This window comes from Xiphophorus couchianus, chromosome 6 (assembly GCF_001444195.1).
Source record: "Xiphophorus couchianus chromosome 6, X_couchianus-1.0, whole genome shotgun sequence".
In the NCBI taxonomy this organism is placed as follows: Eukaryota; Metazoa; Chordata; class Actinopteri; order Cyprinodontiformes; family Poeciliidae; genus Xiphophorus; species Xiphophorus couchianus.
In genome coordinates this window covers 7,452,162-7,474,388 of record NC_040233.1, presented here as the reverse complement: position 1 = coordinate 7,474,388, position 22,227 = coordinate 7,452,162, and the positions used below count along the sequence as shown (strand labels likewise).

The window sequence follows — 22,227 nt, the reverse complement described above, 5'->3', positions numbered from 1 at the left end:
TTTGAACTGATGCATTACTTCGATCTAAACGCCAGATTGCTTAAACTTCGGTTCAACTTTATTACCGTTCCACAGCTAATTCGGCTTGGTGTTTTCCATCTGAAGCCCTCCTCATGGCAAAAAAAGCAAGCAGGAAAGCCCAGCAGAGGCAGATAGATAGCTCTGCTTTTCCTCTATTTAGCGCTCTGTTCCCAGCATCTGCGACGTTATTTCTCATTTCATTAGTGCGTGAGGGTGTGTGTGCGTGTGCTTGTGTGTGTGTGTGTAGAGGGGGATTTCTACCATCCATCTCAATCAGCTCAATGTCTTCATCTGCTGTCTATCTACATTTTGGTCTCACTCTCGCTTCTGTCTCGGCAGGAGAACATACAGCGGATAAAATTTAACACAAATTAATTTGAAATCCTCTTCTGGTAAAACATTTTCGCCTTAAATAAATCTCCCAAGTATGTGCTGCTGCTGTAAATCTCTTTCGAGCTCCATTCTGTGCTGCACCCTGTTAGCAAAGGCCTTAACTACACCGAGACACCATGATAAAACATTTAAGTCACTATTGATTTCCTCTGCCTCTTCCCGATGTGTGAGCAACCGCAGCGAAAGTTAAGAGGTGGGGGTTTTGGGGGGACCTTGTAAATAGCTGAGAGGAATTGAGACAGAGGACAGGAAGGGAGGAATGAGAAAAACAGGACAGAGAGAGAATGGGACAGTGAAATAAAGCAAGGAAAAATGTAGAGACGACTGGGGCAGAGTCCGTGTGTGTCCCTGTGCGCGTGTGTGTAAGGGGTGGTGGGGCGCGGGGTAGAAATCTAGCTTCATCACTTCCAAATTGAGGACAGATTCAATTATTTGCAGAAACCACATGGAAATCACTCCGCATTGTTCCAGCTGAAGCACCAAATTTGGCAGCAATCGCATTGGCGGCAATGGAGGGGCCATTTATCTTGGAGGAAAGAACATCTCAGGCGATGTATGTAGGCGTGTGGGGGTGTGCGTGTGTGTGTGTATCAGTGAAAGAGAGAGAGAAAGAACTCATTTATCTTGCAGGGGAATGAGCAGGGGAACGAGGACGCCCCGGGAGGCGACCAGATCATTACCCATCTGGGATCAGAGACAGAGAGAGATTTCACCAACGCTACCTTGTGGAAAGCCACACACACACCCACACACAATGTATCAATGTAACAAAAGGAGACAAATCTCATTTTCATTTGAGGATGGAAGGACACAGAAGCCCCACAAATACGTGCATTTATAGCAAGTGAGAGGAGGAGTGAGGCGGGGAATTGTTCTAGCCAGGCACCTGACTGCTTGTTCCAATGCAATCATTCAGTATCTAGTTGGCCTCACCCTAAGTGGACACTTAGATTAAAGCGTGTTCTGCTCCAGGTGACCGCTAAAAGTCTCCAGGAGAACATCGTGTGGCAAAGCACGGCAATATTTGCTCCACAGAAGTGACAGAAAACAAAGACGAGGACAATGGAGGGAACGGAAAAGTACTGGTCCAAAGTCCAGTACTGGTCCTTTCAAACTTAAAAGAGAAGTTATTTAATTTTATTTTTTTAAATGTTTAAAGTTTCACATAGTTTCTTAACCACCTTGAGTACTTTAGGGTGCTTTATACACCTGATCATCAGATACATTTGGTGTGGTTCACTTTCAGCGCACTGTGTCAAATCAACAAAATTTGAAGAACCTGTTGTTTCCTTTAGAACCACTGAAAGAAACAGCATAAAACCCTCCAAAACATGAGCACAACTTCCTTCTTAAAATGTAAACAAAAATGGAGTAGCATCAGATTTGACCAGTTGTAGAATTTCTCTTTGGTAAAAGACAACAAGCCATTTCTCCTGCACAGTGCTAGACATGTGCATTTGTTTAGGTTGTATTATAATTATTATTAAAAACAAACACTTATTTCTGGTCTGAATAGTAATAATATAAAGAGCTACAGTATATGTTCTATTTTCAACAAAGCTTTCCTTTCCTGACAGAAGTAGTTCTCCTTCTTTACCTAAAAGAGTAACTTGTTTGTATGAAGCACAGGCCAAAGATTCATCAGGCGCATTCTCCATGTGTCACTTCTGATTAAGAAGAAAGAGACTCTTATCAGCCACCACAAACTGTACATTAATGAATGTGAGTTCATACCATGCGTAGAGATGTGCAAGGACGGAAACGTCTTAATTATGGTTGGTGTACGACCAGCCATCAGCTCATTGTGCTAACTGGATGTGCAAATAAATCAATCTGATATTTCTCGACAGGCATGGAAGCTGTTTGGAGCCTCCATTTTAGTCAAAAATTATGTAGCACAAAATAGTTTTGAGGGTTTTTCTTCTTATATCAACTTTAATTGACTCGGAGCAGTTTTTATTGTGTGGTTTGGTTTAATATTTGCAAAGAATCTCTAATGAGACAAAACTCATTTACTTGGACTATTTTCACTAAACGTTTCTGTTCATTTTCCAGAAACATAGACTTTTCCATTCAATAAAATGCCTATGTTTGCTTTGTTTTCCTCAATTCAACAGGTGGCGATTTTCAGTGTTATACTAAACCATATTAAACACATTTCATTCAAGTTTTTAACAGAGCAGGCGCTTTGTACAAGTCTCATGTATCTGTCTATTGCAAAAGTTAGATTTTAAGGGTTTTTTTTAAGCGTGTTGGTGAACTGGCTTAACTATTTGTACTGAATATCAGAATAGCTGCACGTTCTGTGTAAGAACCGGGCATTAGATGGATCTCTACACCTAACCAACACTCACTCTTGTCTTGACGGTGGAGTTTCTAATCAATACACCTCGAGCGGCTCGGTTTGTCCACCAATTATCCAATCTGCTGATATTTATAATGGAGAATGTGCACACCCACAGTGCTGATTAATTCATTTAAATAATCTATTCTATTGAACTGTCACCACGGTTAAAGGGGTACATGTTAGTCAAAGCTGTGAAGACCATACCATAACTTAAGTGCTAGCAGCTGGGTGAAAATAATGTCTTGAAAAGGCAGTTTTACACCTTGAGCTTTTTTACATTTTTACAATACAACCGCAAATAATATTTTATTTAGGTTTCTGGTGACACAGTACGTCTCTACAAGCTTTCCACATCTAGCAGCTGATGTCTATGCCTGCTCTTCATAAAATATCGCAATCTAAATCAAATATTTTGCAAATGTTGTTACATGACAAAATGTGGAAAGGTCAAGAGAAAGGCATCCTTTTGCAACCAAGCAGGAAGATTGATGAAAGAAAACTATCTGGATGCTGAGAAAACACAAGGCATAAATGCAGAAAGACTACTAAGCAATTCACAGAATCCTGGCTTTAAATTTTGATTGTTGCTATCTACGTTATCATGTTTCCATGTTTGATTATTAGACTGTCACCTACTTTTCGATCTCGCTGTTTTTACAGGTACGTGGAGCATTTGAGGAGGAGGAGGAGGAGGATGATGAAGGAGTGCTGGGGTCTGTCTTGCTGCTCTCCCCGTTGCTCGTTGAAGGCATCTCTGTGGTCGCAAAAAAGGTAACAGTTACTTATGAATTCCTGTCTATCACAGTTGCCTGCCACAGATCTCCATTTCAGTCTGCCTGAAACAATAATAATGTTGTTGTTTTTTTAATAGCACAATTAGTGCTTTACTTACCATCGTTTGCCCACTTGGAGAACTCGGGCGTTATTCTGTTGGAAGGCATCCCGCCGCTGCAACAAAATAGCACAACCATCAGCATGTACAACAGCCCGTGTGTTCTTTCCATTGTGTAAAGTATAGTTTTTCATCCACTATCTAAGCTTCCACCTAATTGTTATGCTAATTTTAAGCAAAAGTTTTTAAATATTGTAAAAAAAAAAAAGAAGCTGAGGAAAATGCAAACTAGGTATGTTCTTCTACTGGCTTGGAGCAAATCAACAAAGACTCAACCAGAGCGTAATTTTGTCAGACGTTACGCTACAGTGTAATGAACAAGATGTAAGGGCTGCAAAGTAGGATTAATCACACATAAAAAAAGAAAGTTCACTCCTTTAATTCAAATTTTACCGCCACCATTAACTGTCTCTAATAGAATATTTCGAAATGCCCATAAAAATAAAAAAAATAAAAACCCGTTGAAAACACGGCTATCGTTTTGCTGAAGACGTCGTACTTGAGCACAGCTCCTCGTAGCGCCTCCCTCTCCCGGGCTTCTCCTTGGTCCTCCCCGGCTCCGGAGCAGGGGATGATGTCGGCCTCAGTGTACTGGGCCTTCCCGTACTCCAACGTGTCGTCTCCGTCCACGTCAAGGTCGGCGTCACTGTCCGCCGCGCTCTCCTTGATACTGCATGTGGCGAATCCAGTTCCTGTGGAGAGAGAGAGAGAGAGAGACATTTTCACACCAATACTTTAAGGATGCATTCACATCAGCCCCGTTTAGTCCGCTTTAATAGAACTCTAATTTGTTTGCTGAGAAAGACCAGTTTGTTTTGGGGAACTCAGATGCGGACCAAAAAAAGCGGTCTATCTAAAAAAACCTGGGGCTCAGTTCAGTCGAAGTGAACTCTGGAGCGGTTCAAATGCATATGATGCAAGCAGACTGGCGACCTCTCCGAAAGCAGGAAGTGAACTATAATACAGGGAATTCTGGGTAAATGGAACCAAAACATACGTGAGAGTCTTAAATGAGCGAGAGAAATGGTTTGTAGTCTTTTACCAAAGACAAAAATCTGATGCCACTCTATTTTTGTTGACATTTCATGAAGAAGGACGTTATGCTCACGTCTTCTAAGGTTTTTATGTAATTAATTTCCTTCAGTAGTTCTTGGTACAGCCACCATAGACCAGGTGAGGGCAGGTTTTAAAATAGTTTAGATTGTTTGACACTGCAGTGGACAACCACCAGCTGAAAATTTAGCAAATATTACAATTTAGGTCTCCAGAGAAACAGAGTCTACTGGACAATTGGTTGTGAAAACACCCTCAATTAGCATATTGGTTAAAGGTGCCTTTGACTACTGGTACACATGAGAAAGTGGACCATTGTTCTTAATTGTCCCATGACTTGATATACCTTCAATATCCAATTAGAAGTAGAACATATATTTTTACACACAGAGTATAAATATGGAAAATCAAAATCTCAATGGTTTACAGTTTTGATACAATGTCTGCCCTTTTTTTTTTGAATCATTAAGGGTTATTTAAAGCCCCCAACATAAACAACGTACTGCTTGATGACGCTGGAAACGACCTAACTTTCTGAGACGGCTAAAGCTCATGTTAAACTCAACTTCTCTGCAAATCAACTTAAAGACTTTCAGAAACCCGGGTGACAAATGACAAAAAGAAGGAGATGAAGACTGACTCGTTACCCATCAATCTTTGAGAAGGAGACGGGTGTGTAAGTGTGTATGCGTGTGTGTGAATGGCACCTATATAAACCAAGTAATGAACGCTCAGACAAACCCTTACCGCTGCCTGACTGCTCCCTTCAGCTCTACTTAACCAAGGAGTTGGCTCTGTGTGTTTGTGTGTCCGTCACTTACAGGTGTCTTTTCCATGTTTGTTTGAGACTGTCTGTCCCTCTGTCACTTAGGTCCCATCTCTCCAATCCTTCCAAGGTGTGTGTGGGGGTGTGTGTGTGTGTGTTCACCTGTCACTTAAACTATGTCTATCTGCAGCACAAAAGTAGTTGGGGGTGTGTTTGTGTTCAAATGTGTATATTACTCAGACCCTTTACCGTTAGGGCTGCATGCGTGTGTGTTGCGCCTGAAACCGTTGGTGTGTGTCAGCCAGTGACAGGCCTGACAGCCATCTTATTTACACCTATTCCAATTTCTACAAGCTCTCAGGTGGACTAGTGGGCTGCCTATGAGTGTCCATGGGGGGAGTTGAAGGTAGAACCAGACGGAGCTGACACCCATCCCGTTTAACCCGCCTGTGTGAGTCCCAACACTAGACTTCCTGGAACAGTTGCTATCAGCGAACAACTGCATCTCACTCCACTGCGGGGTCTTTGTCAGAGAGCAACACAGTCGACTGAGCTCGCCCGAAAGCGTTCTCGACAATACAGCCAACAGATTGCCCTCACATTTAACTCGGGAATTTATAGAGGTAGGTAGATGAGCATAGATGAGGATAATGTATGGAATGACGTAAAGATGCCAACATAAACATAGTTTTCAATGTATTTTTAGTCTGAGGCGTCATACTCATGCAGGCGATTACAATGCAAAGTAAAACTACAAGTTTCTTTAGCTAGGGAAACCACGCAACTGGGAAAAATGGGGCGGGTTAAACAACAAATTCAGTCGGCTTGATGTGCCCCGGACTTGAAGATAGAGTGAACTCAAAGTTGAGATCATAAGAGCTGAAAGAGGCCGTCAGACAGAATTTGGCTGTGCGGGAAATCCTTTCATGAATGGATGACAAAACAACTGTGACCAGAGACCAGAACTGAAGATGTGATTAGCGTATGCCTCATACAGCATGCCAGGAGAAGCTGTTCATTTCAAGATGAAAGTGGCATGGTTTGGAAATGTTTTACTTAAGCAGAACCTAGCCCATTCACCATCATAGAAATGGGCATAGTTTAATGATTTATTGAGTTAGCATTTTTAAGTGCAGTTATATTTCTTTTTCTTTTTTCAGAGATCCATAAGACAAATCTCTGCTTGGCTTCCTCCATCTTCATAGTGAGTATTGTAATTTGTTGAGTATCTTTCAGGTTTAATGTCCTAATTTTAAGCCAACAGGTTGAAATTTATCTAAATTAAATTGACTGATAATGGTTCAGGGCTCTAGAGTAAAACCAATTTGGTCACTGATGAGATCATGTCACAAAATGTTGAAGTCGCACCAGTGCGCCAGTCATTCAAGAGAAAAAAGAAGAAGTCTCTGACAGGCCAGCTTCCTGTATTCAACAACAGACATATATATCTCCAATGGTGGTCTAAACCAATCAGAAATAGTGTTTCTGCTTCAAATAAATACATTTTATTTCCTAGACTGATAATTAATCATTTACATGTTAATGTTGCGAAGTTAAGTGTGATGCACCTAAAAAAAAAAAAAAAAAAGAGTAAGGTGCACCAGTCGCTGAGGTTTCTTAGAATAAAAAAAAGGAAAAGTGAATTCTGCTTTCAATGCTTCAGGACACACAGCATCTATATAAACCACACAAAAAGAAATATCTGGGTCCCCCCGACATTTGTAACTGTCTTATTAAATGTGATTCAGCCCCGTAATTTAAGTATCTGCACTTCTACTGTAAACTGGATGCCTCCTGAGCCGACTGGAAGTGAATACACACACCGTAAATGTGTGGCAGTGTGTTCACCGCCAGGGTTGGTGCGGCCTGTTTGCTCTGAATGTGTGTGATCCCCCTGTTCTTCTATCTGTTCCTCTAAGCAGTCTTGGCAGGCCAATCTAATCTGGCCAGGGAAAGGTCAGCCACACTCTAACTGCCTTTCACTCACATTATGTATCAACACCCCCACCCCTGTCTTTACTTTTATTTTTTTCTTCTTTTTCTTGCCTCATTTTACATTTTTTCTTCCCTCCCGCACAATTAGCTTCTTTTTTTAAACTTCTCCAACATATATATTTGGTTTTTTTTAACTGTTCTCTACTGTGTTTAGCCCATCTTAATAAACAGCTTGCTAGCCAAATCATCTGAATCAATACTTCCTCCACTCCTCGATCTGTCTCATTATCAAAGCCCCCTCCCTGCAATATCGCTGACTCTTTAACATGTTAACTACATATTTCCTCCTCTGTGTTGTATGGTTCGTGGCAGCAATGAAAGAGAGCCTCAATTTACATGCATGTCAACACAACAAGGCGACAAGCGCAGATCTGAACAGGCAGGCACGATCAAAGGCCTCATCAGGCCGACCGGCAGCTTGCCTCAGCCAATCCAATGACCTCGGCAACATCTTGTTTCCATAGCAATTATCGGGACCCCCTAAGAAGCCGAGAGGAGGCATGTCAAAGGTGATCACACTATCTCCCTGCCATTTACAGGTCACACAGAGAGAGGGAGAGGGAGTGTGAGGGGAGGGGAGAGAGGAAGCCAGACACAAAGACATGAGACGGTCATCTTTGAAGTTCATGTACAAAGCGGAGATTTGTCCTCTCCTCAATCCTTCTGGGCCAACTGAACCGGCAGTAATCCCCCTCCTCTCCTCCAGAGTGTCTCGGGACGGCCTGGTATCGCACCTCGAGATCTGTCTGCTGCTGCTTCCCTTTCAGAAAGTATTTTTTTGGTTCACATTTTTAGCCATTTTCAACCCTAGAATATTTGTTAAAAAGGTGAAGAAATAAAACAGGCTCTATGTTGAACTAATTACCTTATTTATTCCTCATCCGTATTGTGTCTTAATTTGCAGAATCATTTTAGAACTAGTACAAGTCATCAGCTGAGGTGAGGCCTCGAGTCTTTGGTGATAAATTATCTTTAAAAGCCATCATGGTTTCGAAGCCTCCCTTACATAAATCATGTTGCTATCAATCAATCAATCAAATTTTATTTGTATAGCACATTTCAGCAGTAAGGCATTTCAAAGTGCTTTACATCATTACAAACACAGAAACACAATGCAACATAGGATCAACAATCAAAACACGACATTAAGTCAAGTTCCATCAATAAATTTGCAATTGATTACGTTTCAAATACAATCCTAGACAGGTGGGTTTTTAGTCTAGATTTAAAGGATTTTAGATTTTAGTCAAGATTTTAGTCAGTGTTTCAGCTGTTTTACAGTTTTCTGGAAGTTTGTTCCAAATTTGTGGTGCATAGATGCTGAATGCATATGACTCAAAAATATCATGCTGATTTAAAGAAAATTGGAGGCGGACACATTTTAATGCCGATCTTCAGGTTCTTCATCGACCAAACTGCTATCAAAGTGGTTAAAGAGACCCAACATAGATATTAAAAGTTATTAGTTGACATGAACAAAGAGTGTTACATGTAACTGAAAACGTCTGTTCAGTTTTGCTTTGGCTCACATCTGTGTTTCTGTTTTCCATGTACTAATGCATGTACCAGAATGTACTGAACTGTGATAAAAAAAATGAAAAAAAAAGTTTTTATTCCAAACCATGACTTGAAATTGTAAAAATAAAAAAAATACATTCTTTAAAGAATTTGTCTTTTTTTGCATTGTTCTTTTATTCTATGAACTACTTACAACATGTCTCTGAAATTCCAAGCAAAAAGTTTGTATTTATTTACAGAAAATGAGAAACAGTCAAAATAAGGAAAAAGATGCAGTGCTTTCAGACCTCAAATAATGCACAGAAAGCAAGTTAATATTCATTTAGGAACAACAATACTAATGTTTTAACTCAGGAAGAGTTCAGAAATCAACATTTGGTGGAATAACCAGGAGGTTTTCAATGGGGTTCAGTGCAGTGGTCTCTTCGTTTTTTCCAGAGCTGTATATATGTTAATAGTCTGGAAATTATGGAACAAAAAAAATGATCACTTTTGAGGTGGTGTTAGATTGAACTGAATTGATAAGAAAAAAAAACAGACTACATCATTCCAGTCATAACTTCATTTGCATTTCGCACCAACACAAAAACTTTGTAAAGTGACCAGCAGTATGAGGGAAAGTTAGGGCGTAAAATCTGTCCACTTTGCAGCTTGCAGGAACAGACCACCAGACAGATAAAGACAACTCTATCTGAGTTATACGGGTTCTTTCAACCCGCATAAGCCGGTGTGAGACACAGGGAAGTCTTCACTCACAGACACTTGAATCATAAACTGATCTTGTTCGATCCCCCCGACCCCCCTCTCACGTCTTTCTTCCCCGGCCTCTCAAAGGGAGAGAAGGATGGTGGCACTTCACAGAGGAATAGTCTCTCTCTTCATCTTGCCAGCTGAGAAGGACCCCTCCCCCCACCCGTAACGTCTCTATATCCGTTTAGCCGGTCGTGAGCTCCAGAGAGCCCACTGGATGCAGCTGTGTGTGTCAGAACCACTGAGCAGCTTTCAAGACAAAATCCACCTTCTGAGCCTTCTGTCAAGATGGAAGAGCGCGCGCGTGTGTGTGTGCGTGTCTCCGTGTTTCAAGTCGCTCTCCCCAGGCCACCTCGGTTATCTGCGTCGCATCACAAGGTTCCCTATTAGAGCGCGACAGAAGGGTCCGGGGCTGTGGCTGCGAACTTTAAACAACGTGAAAGGCAGACGGACGGATGGAGGGAGCGCCCGGGAGACGGATGAAGAGGGGCTCCATCCACCTCCCTGCCCCCTAAGTGCCTCACTTTGTGGTGTTTTAGTTGAGACTTTAGCATTGATCTGTCTTGTCTCCACTTGGCAAGCAGAAGAGAGGAAGGGAGGCAGGTGAGGCCCCAGCATGTGTGTTTAACAACAGATCGAACGCAGAGAGGGACACATGAAAGCGGAGATGAGGAGCCTGCAGCTCCGTCTGCCTCGCATCGCCGCGGTTTGCTTCAAACCGACCATATATCTCCCCGACTTAAAGAGATACAATGAAGATAAAATGTGGGATAATTTTTGTCTAAATCAGGATGAAGGCAGTTCATGGATCCAGTTAACAGAGCAAAGATTTGTCTCGAGACATTTTTGGGCTCGTTAAAAACAGACCTTGTCGGGTAAATTATTATTTTAGATGTTATTTTTGGGCACATAAAACAAGCTTGAATTTATGGAAATCCTTCCAGTTATTAGAAACAGACTATCAGAGGGCAGAAAGTAAAACGATGGACGCCCATCACTTAAAGCATTTTAAAACTACAGCTTGCAACCTACGAGCAAGATGCTTATCAGACATCTGAAATTATCTGGTTACCAGGTACCAGAAACCCCAACTTGTTATATACTAACTAGTTCTATTTGTACCACTCTATAAAAGAGCAGAAAAGCAAAAATAATATATAAATTCTGTTCTGAAAGCATTAAGAATTATTCTTGATTTGCTGACAGTTTCATAGATATTTGGTATACAAAATACTATTTTACGCATGTTCGCTTGACAAGTTTATGATAATAATCTTAGATCAGACCCGTATCCTCCGTTTAGGTTCTTAGAGGTTCTCCCATCTTGTCGCACTTCTCTTAGACGAGTGGCTTTGGGATCTGAATCTGTGAATTTGATTTAATGTGGCATTTTAAACTAATTCAGATGTCTTGCAAACCAAAAAAAAGGTATAAAGAAGCTCAACTGTAATTGGTTCTAATATAAAAACAGACAACCCTTTTAAGCAAAACTAATCTAAAGAAGATAAAGTATTTATGAAATTTACAGAAGCTAACAAAAGTAGGGAATCATATTGAGCTAAGTGCTTGCACATAAGGTGTGCTGTGTCCCTGAGCTGCTGCTGCTGCTGCTACTGCGCTCCCCAATGACCAGCTCTCCTATCTGGCTCTATAATTGCATTTCTGGGCACACACACGAAGCGGTGACCAGCGGGTCAATTGCCCAGCTAAATGTGTTTTCCTTCCCTTCGCACAGAGGGTTGCGCGGGGTTCAGACGAGCCGAGCCAGACTGACCCCGGAACCACCCGCGCTGACGCTAGACCACAGGTACCATTACTACTCGCCGGTCACATTGGAAGCCGGTCTCGGAGAGCTAACGCCGCTCACATTGGACAGCGGAGCGCTGAATGATGGATGAGCAGGGAAACAAAAGAGGAGACAGACGGACGAGAGAGAAGAGGAGAGAACAATCTGCTGGAACTGAAAGTGGTGCCCGAGCTCAGAGAGGTCAGTCAGTCAGCTGACCAGACACCTACACCGTCAGAAAGCCCACACACACACAAACACACACACACGCCTTCACAGCAGTACCACGCTGTCTGGAGTTGGTGGGAAAAGCCACTAACAAACAATCACATCAGATGTGTCTGTACCTCTGAAGCCTCCCTCCAGTAAGGCCGTAGCTCTGATCCTTTTCTGCCCCGCCCATTCGTACTCGTCGAAGCCCCGCCCGTTCTCGCCGTCCATGTCTGCGGAGTCTTCGTCGGCCAGAGCCCCCTCGCGCTGGCCCACAAAAAACAAACAAATAAGGACCCATTTTAAAAAGAGGACAGAATGATTCAAAGAAAATTGGCTAAACGTGAATTTATTTTCTCTCCGCACTCTTTCAAGGTTAAGGATTCGATTTGGTGGCAGACCAGATATCCATACAAACTTTACCTGTACTTCAAAACTGAAACCAAAATTTAATGCTGCCTTGTTTTTTTTAAATACTAATAAGTCATACTTAAAATTCACCAAGCTTTTACTGTTATATTTTATAGACATCAATCTGCTGCAAACATTCAACAAAGACGTTTACCTGTATGCATTTAAACTACACAAATTTAGTTCATTTAATTCACTTAAAATGAAAGATTTCACGGGAAACATTTCTTTAAAATGTTTGAGATAGAATGCTTTGCAAAAGTATTCACACACCTTCACACTGTGACAGGTTCCTACCACAAAATTCAGTGTGTTGTATTAAGTGACAAACCAACAAAAGTAATGAAAAAATGTGAAATGGAAGAACAATAATTTAAGGTTCAGGATTTTTTTTTTTTTTCAAAATAAAATGTATCAGTATCAAAATAAAAAACAAACAAAAAAAAGACCCAAAAAAACATGCAAATTTCTGAAAGAACAACATAGTCAAAGCTGTAACTAAGCCAAAACTAACAAAACAAACTTTTGTCTTTAAATATGTTCTACCCAGAACTCCTCAAGTGGGATAGTTGCAACTTTATGTGGTACAAGTTTAGCAGAAAAATCTCCCATTAAGCACATTTTTCTGGCAAAACATTATTCAGTAAATCCAAAAAATAGTCAACAGATCAGCCTTACGCTGTACTGATGTTAAGTCGAGCAAAAAGATGGAGCTTTTCATAAAAAAAGAAATGTTTTCTTAGGTGCAGATGCATCTTTTGCTACAAATGATCAACAGTATACTTTAGCTATGCTATTGCATTTTAGTTAAAAACTGTTGTTTTTGTTTTCTTTATTTGCATCTTTTGACATATATCTAATATTGTACAAAAACGTGTGTGGGGTTAAATAAAAAATCTGCAGAATGTGCCAACCTTTTTCTATCTTATTAGTCATCTCAATAATCATAAAGATGAATCGATTACTAAAATAATTGTGAGGTGCAGCCCTGGTTGACATAACTATTAGACCTGCACGCCACAATTCTGTTGCAAGAATATTCAACTGTTAGAAAGGTATAGTCAAAGTCCAGATGGAAATCGGGAGGCAAATCTGAAGCGAGACTCAAAAGCACCACTCACAGAGTTTCTCCATCCAATTTGAGCGAGCAGGGGAGACTTTGCAAAGATGCATGGACAGACATTTCACTCTCTTAATGTCGAATATGTGACATTATTAAATCCAATTAAATTGGAATGAATACTTTGGCAAGGCCGTGTACGCTATAATCCTTTCACTGTTGCAACAAATGAAAAACAATCATGCCGGGAGATATTAGTATCTCTGGGAGGTTTGACGGCTGGCAATCAGTGACATGAGATAGAGAAGAAGTTCATTAGTAGCAATGATTTATCTCAACATCTACTCTAAAAGAGGCGACAGCTGTTAAGTAAATACTAAAGACAAAGCTGGGACAGGTAGTGAAGGCTACATCTAAAACCGTGTCACATGGGATAACCTGCAGATGAGAGCCGAGTCGTTTAAAACACCGGCATGCAGAAACAAACTGCACGAGTCCGGTGTGAATATTACCCCTTTGCGCTCAAGTCATTCGCAGCTGATCCGATATGATTGTTTGTACAGTGCAGCATGGATGAGACTGCTGAGAATCTACAGGAAGTAGAGAGGTGAGTGGGAAAAGAGGGGGAAGACATAGGCCGTCCAGGTGGGGGCGGTAGGCAGGGCAGGGGGTCTAGGGGCCGGGATTGTACTACCTGGATCAGGCATTGTTCCACATGTCTACTCATCTCCTCCTCGCTCCCAGCCAATGGGGCGCTGCACAGCGGACATACCTGCCCCCCCTCCTCAGGCTTCCTCCTCTTCATCTTGCCTATACGAGCTGGAGCAGAGGGACAAGGAAAGAGAGGGGATAAAAAAAAACAACAAATAAATATACTTATCTTGGAATGTCTGCACTGAGTTCTTCACAAACCTATACCGTTTAGGGCTGCAACTAACAATTATATTAGTTATCAAATAATCTACTGATCATTCTGACAATTAATCGATTATTCTGGCTATTAATTAATTATTTGAACAACTAATCGATTATTTTGATGATTAATCAATTGTTTTTGACGATTAATCTGATATTCTGACGATTAGTTGTTTATTCTGCCGATTAATTGATTATTCTGACAATTAATTGATTAATCAGATACAAAAATTTGGCAAATTCTGCAGATTTTTCATTTAAGCCATCTGTATAGATTAGAAATACATTAAAAGATACAAATAAATTATTCAGTTCATTTTTCAATAAGAAAATAACCATTCTACTGCCTAAAATGCAATAACACAACGTTACTTTAGCAAATACAGTGTCTTTGATTAATTGGATATCAAAAGGTGCTTAGAAGGAGATTTTTTTTTCCGTAGTAAACTATGACATTTAAGCAGTTTGGCAAGGACATGTTTACAGAAAGTATTTTTTTTTTAAATCTTGAATTAAAGATGTATATATTTTCTGTACAGTTTTTTGAGTCTGTGTACTCCAGTTAGCAATTAATCGATCACTACATTAGTTGACAATTATCTCAATAACTGACTAATCACAATTAACTATTTCAGCTCTAATGTCGTTGATTAAAGATGGCTGATCTGCTCAAACTTGCCACCTTCTGGAACATCTTCAGAGAGAAACAGCTGGATGCGACGCCCTCAATTCCTTTCCACTCTTCTCTACATCAGTGCCTTTGCTCTATTCCTTTTTTGCTTCTCTGTCATGGCATCCCTCCAGCGCCCCCACCCAAGCCTCAGCCTCCACCCCCATCCACCCACACATTTAATTAGAAATTTAACAGGGCCAAACAGCCATGATTGAACCCTGAGTCTCTGTCGTTTTTTCTTAACTGCAAATGGCGCACGGGGACATTAATTTTTAGCTGGCTGGGAAAAGCAAAGGAGGCCAAGAGGGATTGCAGCAACTGACACAGGGAGGAGGAGAAGAAGAAGAAGAAGAAGAAAGAGGAGGAGGACATAAGGCAGCATGCCATAACTGCGGGGCAAGAGTGTGGAGGGAGCGAAAGAAGAAGGGGCTTCCATGCAATTTTTCTTCCTGACATTAATCAAGAGAAGCACTGTTTAAAGAGGAGAGGAAAAGGCTGCTAATTACGTGCAGCTCAAACCTTTAAGTCCCCTCATGGAGAGAACTTCTCAAAATGCCAGATTTAAAAAGTGCCTTGTAAAACAACTGTGGTTAACAAACACAATGTAGAACTTAACGTGAAGTTCAATATTTACAAAAAAAAAATAAAAGACATGCCTTTCAGCTGTTTTCTCACACAAAAATCTGGAAAGTGTGATGTGCATTTATTTTCACTGTCACTGATGCGAACCTGTTTTGTCTGTTCACAGTATTTTCTATCAGCTCTTAGCATGTTTCCCTTTGATCGCTTCAAAATAGCTCCAGCTCAAATCAGTCTGGATGGAGACCATCTGTGAACGTCACATGTCACAGTTTTTGCAACACAGATGTCCAACTGGGTTGGGGTATGGACATTGACTAGGCCATTCAGAACAATAAAAGCAGATGTCATTTAAAACATGACATTGTCGCTCTGGCTGTATCCCTAGGGTTGTTGTCCTGGTGAAATGTGACCCCTCCAGAGTACTTATTTGCTGTAGCCCCATGAGCGCTCGTGACAAGATGTTAGTGGGATTATTTATCGCTTTCTTTCAACAAAGGCCAGATTACGTGGAATGTTCAAAGCTTTTGGTGTTTTTTATGAACTAACCGTATTTTAAATGTTTTAATCTTCCACTTTCTGCTGTCTTCCTGGGTCTTAATAATGTTCGTTCATTGAAGTTCTCTAAAAGGTTTTCAAAAACAGATGATAAAGATTACATCACACAAAGCCAGACTTTGTGAAGAAATTAGAAGGAAATAATTTGCACCGGATATTATTTAGTTACATCAGAGTAAAAGATGATGCAGGCCACACTTTTCAGATTTTTGTGTAATTAAAAAAAAACAAAACATTTATTTCTGTTTAATAATTATATGCTACTTGCACACTAGTTTATCTCATACAATTCCACTGCAAGGCACTTTACAAAAAGGATTTACTTTCTTGAAGACTCACACTGAAGTTAGGTTGTGGTTTCCATGGAAACCCCTACACTGAAAGTGCATGTCCCCCCCCCAAGTAGATATTTTTTAAATATAAATAGAGCACATTTGATATCATAATGTATTTTTTTTATCAAGTGTATCATTCATATATAGGTCTGGTAAAGAGGTCATTTATTCTCATCTCTATTCAACATGCAACTCTTTAGTTTACGTATTAACTCTTGCGGCTTTACAAGCACATATACTTGTCAAAACGTTTATTAATTTCAAAGTTCAGAGTAACACACGCTACTGGCAAATTAAAACCACAGAATTAGCCGAACCGATATGTGTACATACCATTCAATCTCGTTTGCCTGTTTGCCCGAACTCGTAAAAATGTCTGCAAGCAAAAGAAGAAAGGAGAGAGAGGAAACACTCATTAGACGTTCATTAGACAGCGGGCAGTGTTCACAAGAGCAAATCTCGCTGTTCTTAGTGGGATTGTTTTGGATACTTTGTGGGGGGGGCGCGCTTATCAAGACAGACAGTTCCACCTACTTCTCTCTTGTTTTCCACCTCTTCCATAACTCTCCGCTCCCCGTCGACAGCGGGCCTAAAACTCGCTGCCGCACAGAGCTCAGGGCTGCCGCCAGATATTCTACATCCCAACAAACTAAGCGCTGTGACTACAAATCCACACGGATGGAAACGGATTGAAAGTGGCGCCCGAGTCGGCATAGAGCTCTCGTTTCGGACGCCATGTTGGCTGTTGTGATCACGTGACCGTTGAGGAAACGGAAGGGTCCAAGACGTTGGTTGTTATTTCGCCTGTTGGTCACTAGGGGGAAGCAGCGGGTTTCATACTGAACCTCCAGGAGGCAATTCTGATGATTTACATAGAGATTATTGTCACTTAATAGGTGGGTTTGGCTACTTTTAACGCTATTTATTTTATTTATTTACTTAATTATAAATGTCTCACAATAATAAAATATGTCTATACTATTAATCTTGGTTATTTTCTAGAGCTTTTCTCTTATGTTTTGGGTAGTGTCACTATTTTTATTTCAAATGACCACTCTCAAATTTACATTCGACTGTTAAATTTTGTAATTGTTTGAAAGACAAGAGTTTAACATTTGCTAAATGTAAATAAAGCATCAAAAGTACAAAGTCGGGTTGCAGAAAGATTGGCGAAATCTTTTTTTTTTCCATGCTACAATCACAAATTGGATGAATTTCCACAAATTTTACTACTATAAAGTAGCAAGGAGATGGTATATTGTTTTATTTTATTGCTATTTTCTTTTGCTATTTTTTTTGTTCCCAAAAATATAAAAAGATACAAGCTGAGGGTGTACTCTACCAGTGTTTGAGGATATTGAGACTGATTTTTCCCCCTTAAATAGTTAAAACGTTGTAACACCAGACAATGAACATAAATTTTCAAGTCTTCCCAATTTGATTTGGGTCTAGACTTTGATTAGGTCATACAGTTTTCATTCAGCAAGGGATTTATTCTTGGTAATCTTCAACACACACCAGATTTCCAGAGTGCATGACCACTAGCTTTCCTGTCTGGAGATACTCCCATCTGAGCTATGGATCTCTGCAGTTCCTGCGGAGTTTGTTTTATTGGACATTGTGTAATATGGTGTTTAAGCATTATAATATGTAAGTCAGTCAAGTACACTGTAGTCATTTGCAAAAACTGGTAGCAGAAACTGTAAAGGTTTTTTAAAAATACTGTAGTTGAGTAAATGTATCACTGGGAGATAAATTATTAATATTTTGTTTTTTTCTTTTGTGCTCATATCTGGAACATTTTGGGGTCCGAGCTAGTTCATGCTGCCCAAGGTGAATTACCTGCATCATTAAAAATAATGGCCTCAGCAATAAATGTACAGTATTATGAAATTAATTGAGGTCAGACTCATTTGGCCTATCCACCTTTGTCTTTTGCAAAATGTGTCCCTCAGATCTGCTGGGATTCAACCTGGAGGGCCAAACGCAGTGACTATACGCTGACTAAAGCATTTCCTCTTACAGTTATGGATACCCGCTCTATGGTACTGCAACGATGCTCTTATTGTCTGCCATTGGTGGAAACCGTTGAGCAGCCGGGCCTTCACCTTCCCCCTCGTTGATCCTTTCCTCCCTCTTCATTCTCTGAGTTATTGGCCCGCTGGCCGTGCATCACCACCACCACCGCTACCTTATCATTATGATCCACTCAGTGAACGGCTGAGGACAGGTCAGGTTTCCAGGAGACGCGAGAAAGCCTGTGAGCACTCAGACCTGACTGAAAAGGAGGAGGTGGTAAAGTCTTCCATTATGCTTCATTTCAAGGTGTTAAAATAAGTCCCCATCGACTTAATCATTTGTATAATATAAGGTGATTTCAGCAGTTTCACCAAATGAGAAAATCTCCTTTATTGCTTTAAGGTCTTTATGAGCTGTGTCATCCCAAACGTATGGATGTAACGTCGGCATGAACTTAATAGTTCTTATTTTATGGTGTTAAGGGGGAAACTCACTTAACCTGGAGATACATCACGGCCAGCAGAATTAGCCGAACAAATTTTGATGAATAGAATAGATAAAAGCAGTCAGGGTGACATCTGAGATTAAAGAAGATTGGTCTGTTATTCAGCTTAACTGCTGAAAAGGCATCAGAAAGCAAAATTTACCATAATATTCTACCGCTAATGCGTCATTATTACTTCAGTGCCTCATATCATCACATACACTTTGTTAGACTGTTCAAACAGCCTTAATGTAACTTTCAATTTCAACTTCAACATGTTTGACTTTTGTTTTATTTAAATGTCAGGTTTGAGTTCATGTTTTTGAATACTTGATCAGATTAAAAGGTATCTCAACTCCAAGCCCATAAAGGAGAGAGATTTTCTTTAAAAAAAAAAAAAAGTACAGATAAACATTTTTATAAATTGGCCTAAGCTGGAGGGTTAGTAAGGAAACCGAATGAATCATGCTTGAACTTATAGACTAAAAGAAATGAAATTCCTTTAATAAACTACATTTCTGATGTTTTCTATTGAAAGAGATGACCTTCCTGCTAACATAAAAGTATAACTTCAACCATGACTGCCTCGAGCGGTGTGTGTATGTGCTTTTGTGACCTGATATCTGTCGGAGTGGTGGGCATCTTCAGATGACAGGGGTGACACCACCGGAGACTCTCCCTCTCTCTTGATGTGCACTGACAAAAGCATCGACTGGAGAGGCAAACAGAGAAGGGAGAAAAAAAAAAGTCATCTTCTATGCAAATGATCTTGTCATGTTGTCGCTATATAGAGAAATGGTTATTCTATAACATATTGCAGTCTGAAAGCTACAACAGGATAATAAGGAGCAAAAAAGTATGGAGATTTGCTGAAGAAAAGATATCAAAGCTTGAGCATGTTTCCCCCAACAGTTCAACTTGAGAAAACAGCGAAAATCTTTTAAAAGGTTAGCGTAGCATCATGCATTTCCCTGATCATTTGGACTGCAAAGGTATTTAATAAAAACTTGAATTTTGTGCAAAACGCGTGACACTCTGATATAGTTTGGTAGCAGTAGAAGAGCATGTAGTTTAAGTTTGAAAACTTTAATAGCAAATATCTGTTTGCATTACACAGACAGCACAAAAAATACCGTCTGCTAAAAGCCCGTGGTGATTTTCGCAAGGGAAAACCGGAACATACACAGCTGCTGGACTTACAAAGAAAATTGGTTCTAGGAGATGCTTACACAGAGTTCAATGACCTCAAATAAATAAACTTTACAAAGAAGAAACATCCATATTGTACAACCGAGTTGTGGAGCAGTGAGGAAAAAAAAAAAACGGCCTTTCTGCCTTTCAGCAGCAGTTTGCAGATCATCGTCTTTACTTCAAAAGCTAAACTTCAGAGAAGAGAAACCATTTAAAGCATCAGATGATGTGATGAGGGCTGATGAGTAAGCAACCGTGCAAAACCGAAGCAACTTACTACAAATCACTGCAGCTGAGTGTAAAATGTGAGGGTTTTCTTTATTTGTATTACAAAATTTTAACATTTATTTATGTCCCTCGAAGATCTACGACGCAGCAAAGACCCGGAATCATTACCCTTGGAGAACCCCGGCAGTGTTATTGCCTCAGCTGCTAAGGGCGACACGTCACCGATGATGACTGTAACCTGCCTGACTTTGTCTATAAAACCCCTTCCTCTGATTAGACTTAATGTTTATGGGACGTTAAGAGGAGTTAGGGAAGAAAGAGCGATTGGAAAGTGAGGAAGCCCTCAGAGGGAACGGGAGGAAATTGAGGAGAGGGCTGGCGGGAGACAGGGTAAACATCCGACATTACAGGACACCGCCTGTCCATAAATCTGTCCCGCCACACTTTGTGCTGCCGCTCTGGCAGGCACGCGCGTATAAAAGAAGATCCTCTTCTAACCCTCTTTCCTGTGACAAAGACAGTCAGGGGACTCTCGCAAGTGACCGAGGAGCAAGGGTGGTAAGAGGAAGACAAGGGTATGAGAGAACGGGAGGGGAGAGGGAAGGTAATGTCTTTCTTTTACAACTGTCCGCCCTCACTCTCTCACTTTCTCTCCCTCCGTACTTATATTTTCATTTGTGCTTATGTGGCTGCTTTTGCTTTTTTTTTTTTCTTCTTCTTCTTCTTCTCTTTTTACAAGGCAGCTGTGAAATATTTGTATTTACAGTCATCTCCTATTAATCAAGTGGAAAGGGGCAGAGCAGAGGCTTAAGTGCTCGACAGCAGTAATTTAATAATAATATGTGAGAAATGACCAACCTCCAGTGCTGCCACAGTAAATTGGACATTATGCATGGTGCTTTTCTGCCTCTCTGAGTGTGTGTGTGTGTGGGTGTGTGCGAGTATGTGTGTCTGATCTTTCTTCTTTTTCACAGGTTTAAAAAGGTCAGGAATCCTTTACCTGGGGGGGCGGTCGAGGGATATATTTAAGTTTTATCATTAGAATATGACATTTAGTGGTAATCTACAAAGAGGTTATAAATGAAGGTCTTTCTCCAAATTTGGTCTTTAAAAAGCGCTAATTAAATCAACACGCAGAAAGACCAGCGTAAAAAAAAAGAAAAGAAAAAAAGAAACCCGCCAGAAGAGCGATTACGTCTGCGACTTATCGCGTCAGATATCTGAACTTGGTTCTTTTTCGAATGTGTTACATTTTTCTCTACAAAACTACCTTGCGAGTACAGCTGAAGAAGAAGAAAAAAAAAAGACATAAGGAGGAGTTTTGGGGTTAATCCCAGGTATGAAATGGATGGGTGGTGCACAGCAGCCGGGGGAGAACAACAACAAGCCCGTATGCTTCAGACCGGCCCTCTTCATTCTCCACGGCCTGCCGCAGAATACTAAACGACAGCGGTAAGATGCGCAGTCATGGCTGCAGAGGAGGGCCAGCGCTCACCCCTCAACCCTCCTCCGCCTGCCTGACTGGAGTACGAGCCCACCCGCAGCACCGCCAGCGCTCTGTTTTAAGCCCGGGTCAGCACCTTCTGCACCAAGCATTGGGGGGGTGTGGGGGGAGTACTGATTTATTCAAGATCCCCCCCGTGGATTCATGTTCGAGTCAAAGCGCTCCCTGACTCGAGGTGTTCCGACTTTCTGCGGTTAGAGGTTGAATACAAATGCGGAACGGGGTGGCTTAGGTTTGGCCTTTTTAGAAAAGTCACCGTAGGTTTTCTATGTTCATGTGTTGCTCTATGATGACGAGATTAATTAGATTAAAAACTGGAGGCAACATTCGTTCAGCTGGACTTTTTAGACTACATGTTTTTGTGGTATGGAATGAAGATGAAACAAATAATCTAAAAAGTGTAGCAGGCATTTGCATCCAGCCTTAAAGTCAATACTTTGCGAAGCCACCATTTTTTAGGAGGTACACGGTTTCCCCCAAAAATCCATCTAAGCCTGGTGGTAGTGGCAGCAGGCCAGCCCATCAGTTACACCGTGTTT

General features: G+C 40.8%; 1 protein-coding gene across 3 annotated transcripts in view; it reads right to left on the bottom strand.

Moving 5' to 3' along the window:
• rnf220a (ring finger protein 220a) overlaps positions 1-22,227 on the bottom strand; it is a 191,416-nt gene that overhangs the window by 14,451 nt on the left and 154,738 nt on the right. For 2 of the 3 annotated variants that reach the window (XM_028020617.1, XM_028020618.1), the window contains exons 6-12: positions 19,382-19,477; positions 16,596-16,638; positions 13,897-14,021; positions 11,869-11,998; positions 4,153-4,345; positions 3,654-3,709; positions 3,398-3,515 (exon numbers count right to left, since the gene is read on the bottom strand). In XM_028020617.1, coding sequence (XP_027876418.1) covers positions 3,398-3,515; positions 3,654-3,709; positions 4,153-4,345; positions 11,869-11,998; positions 13,897-14,021; positions 16,596-16,638; positions 19,382-19,477 — 761 coding nt within the window. Of the gene's footprint in view, positions 1-3,397; positions 3,516-3,653; positions 3,710-4,152; positions 4,346-11,868; positions 11,999-13,896; positions 14,022-16,595; positions 16,639-16,796; positions 17,028-19,381; positions 19,478-22,227 lie in introns of those variants that run through there. The other variant, XM_028020619.1, reaches the window with a different exon arrangement.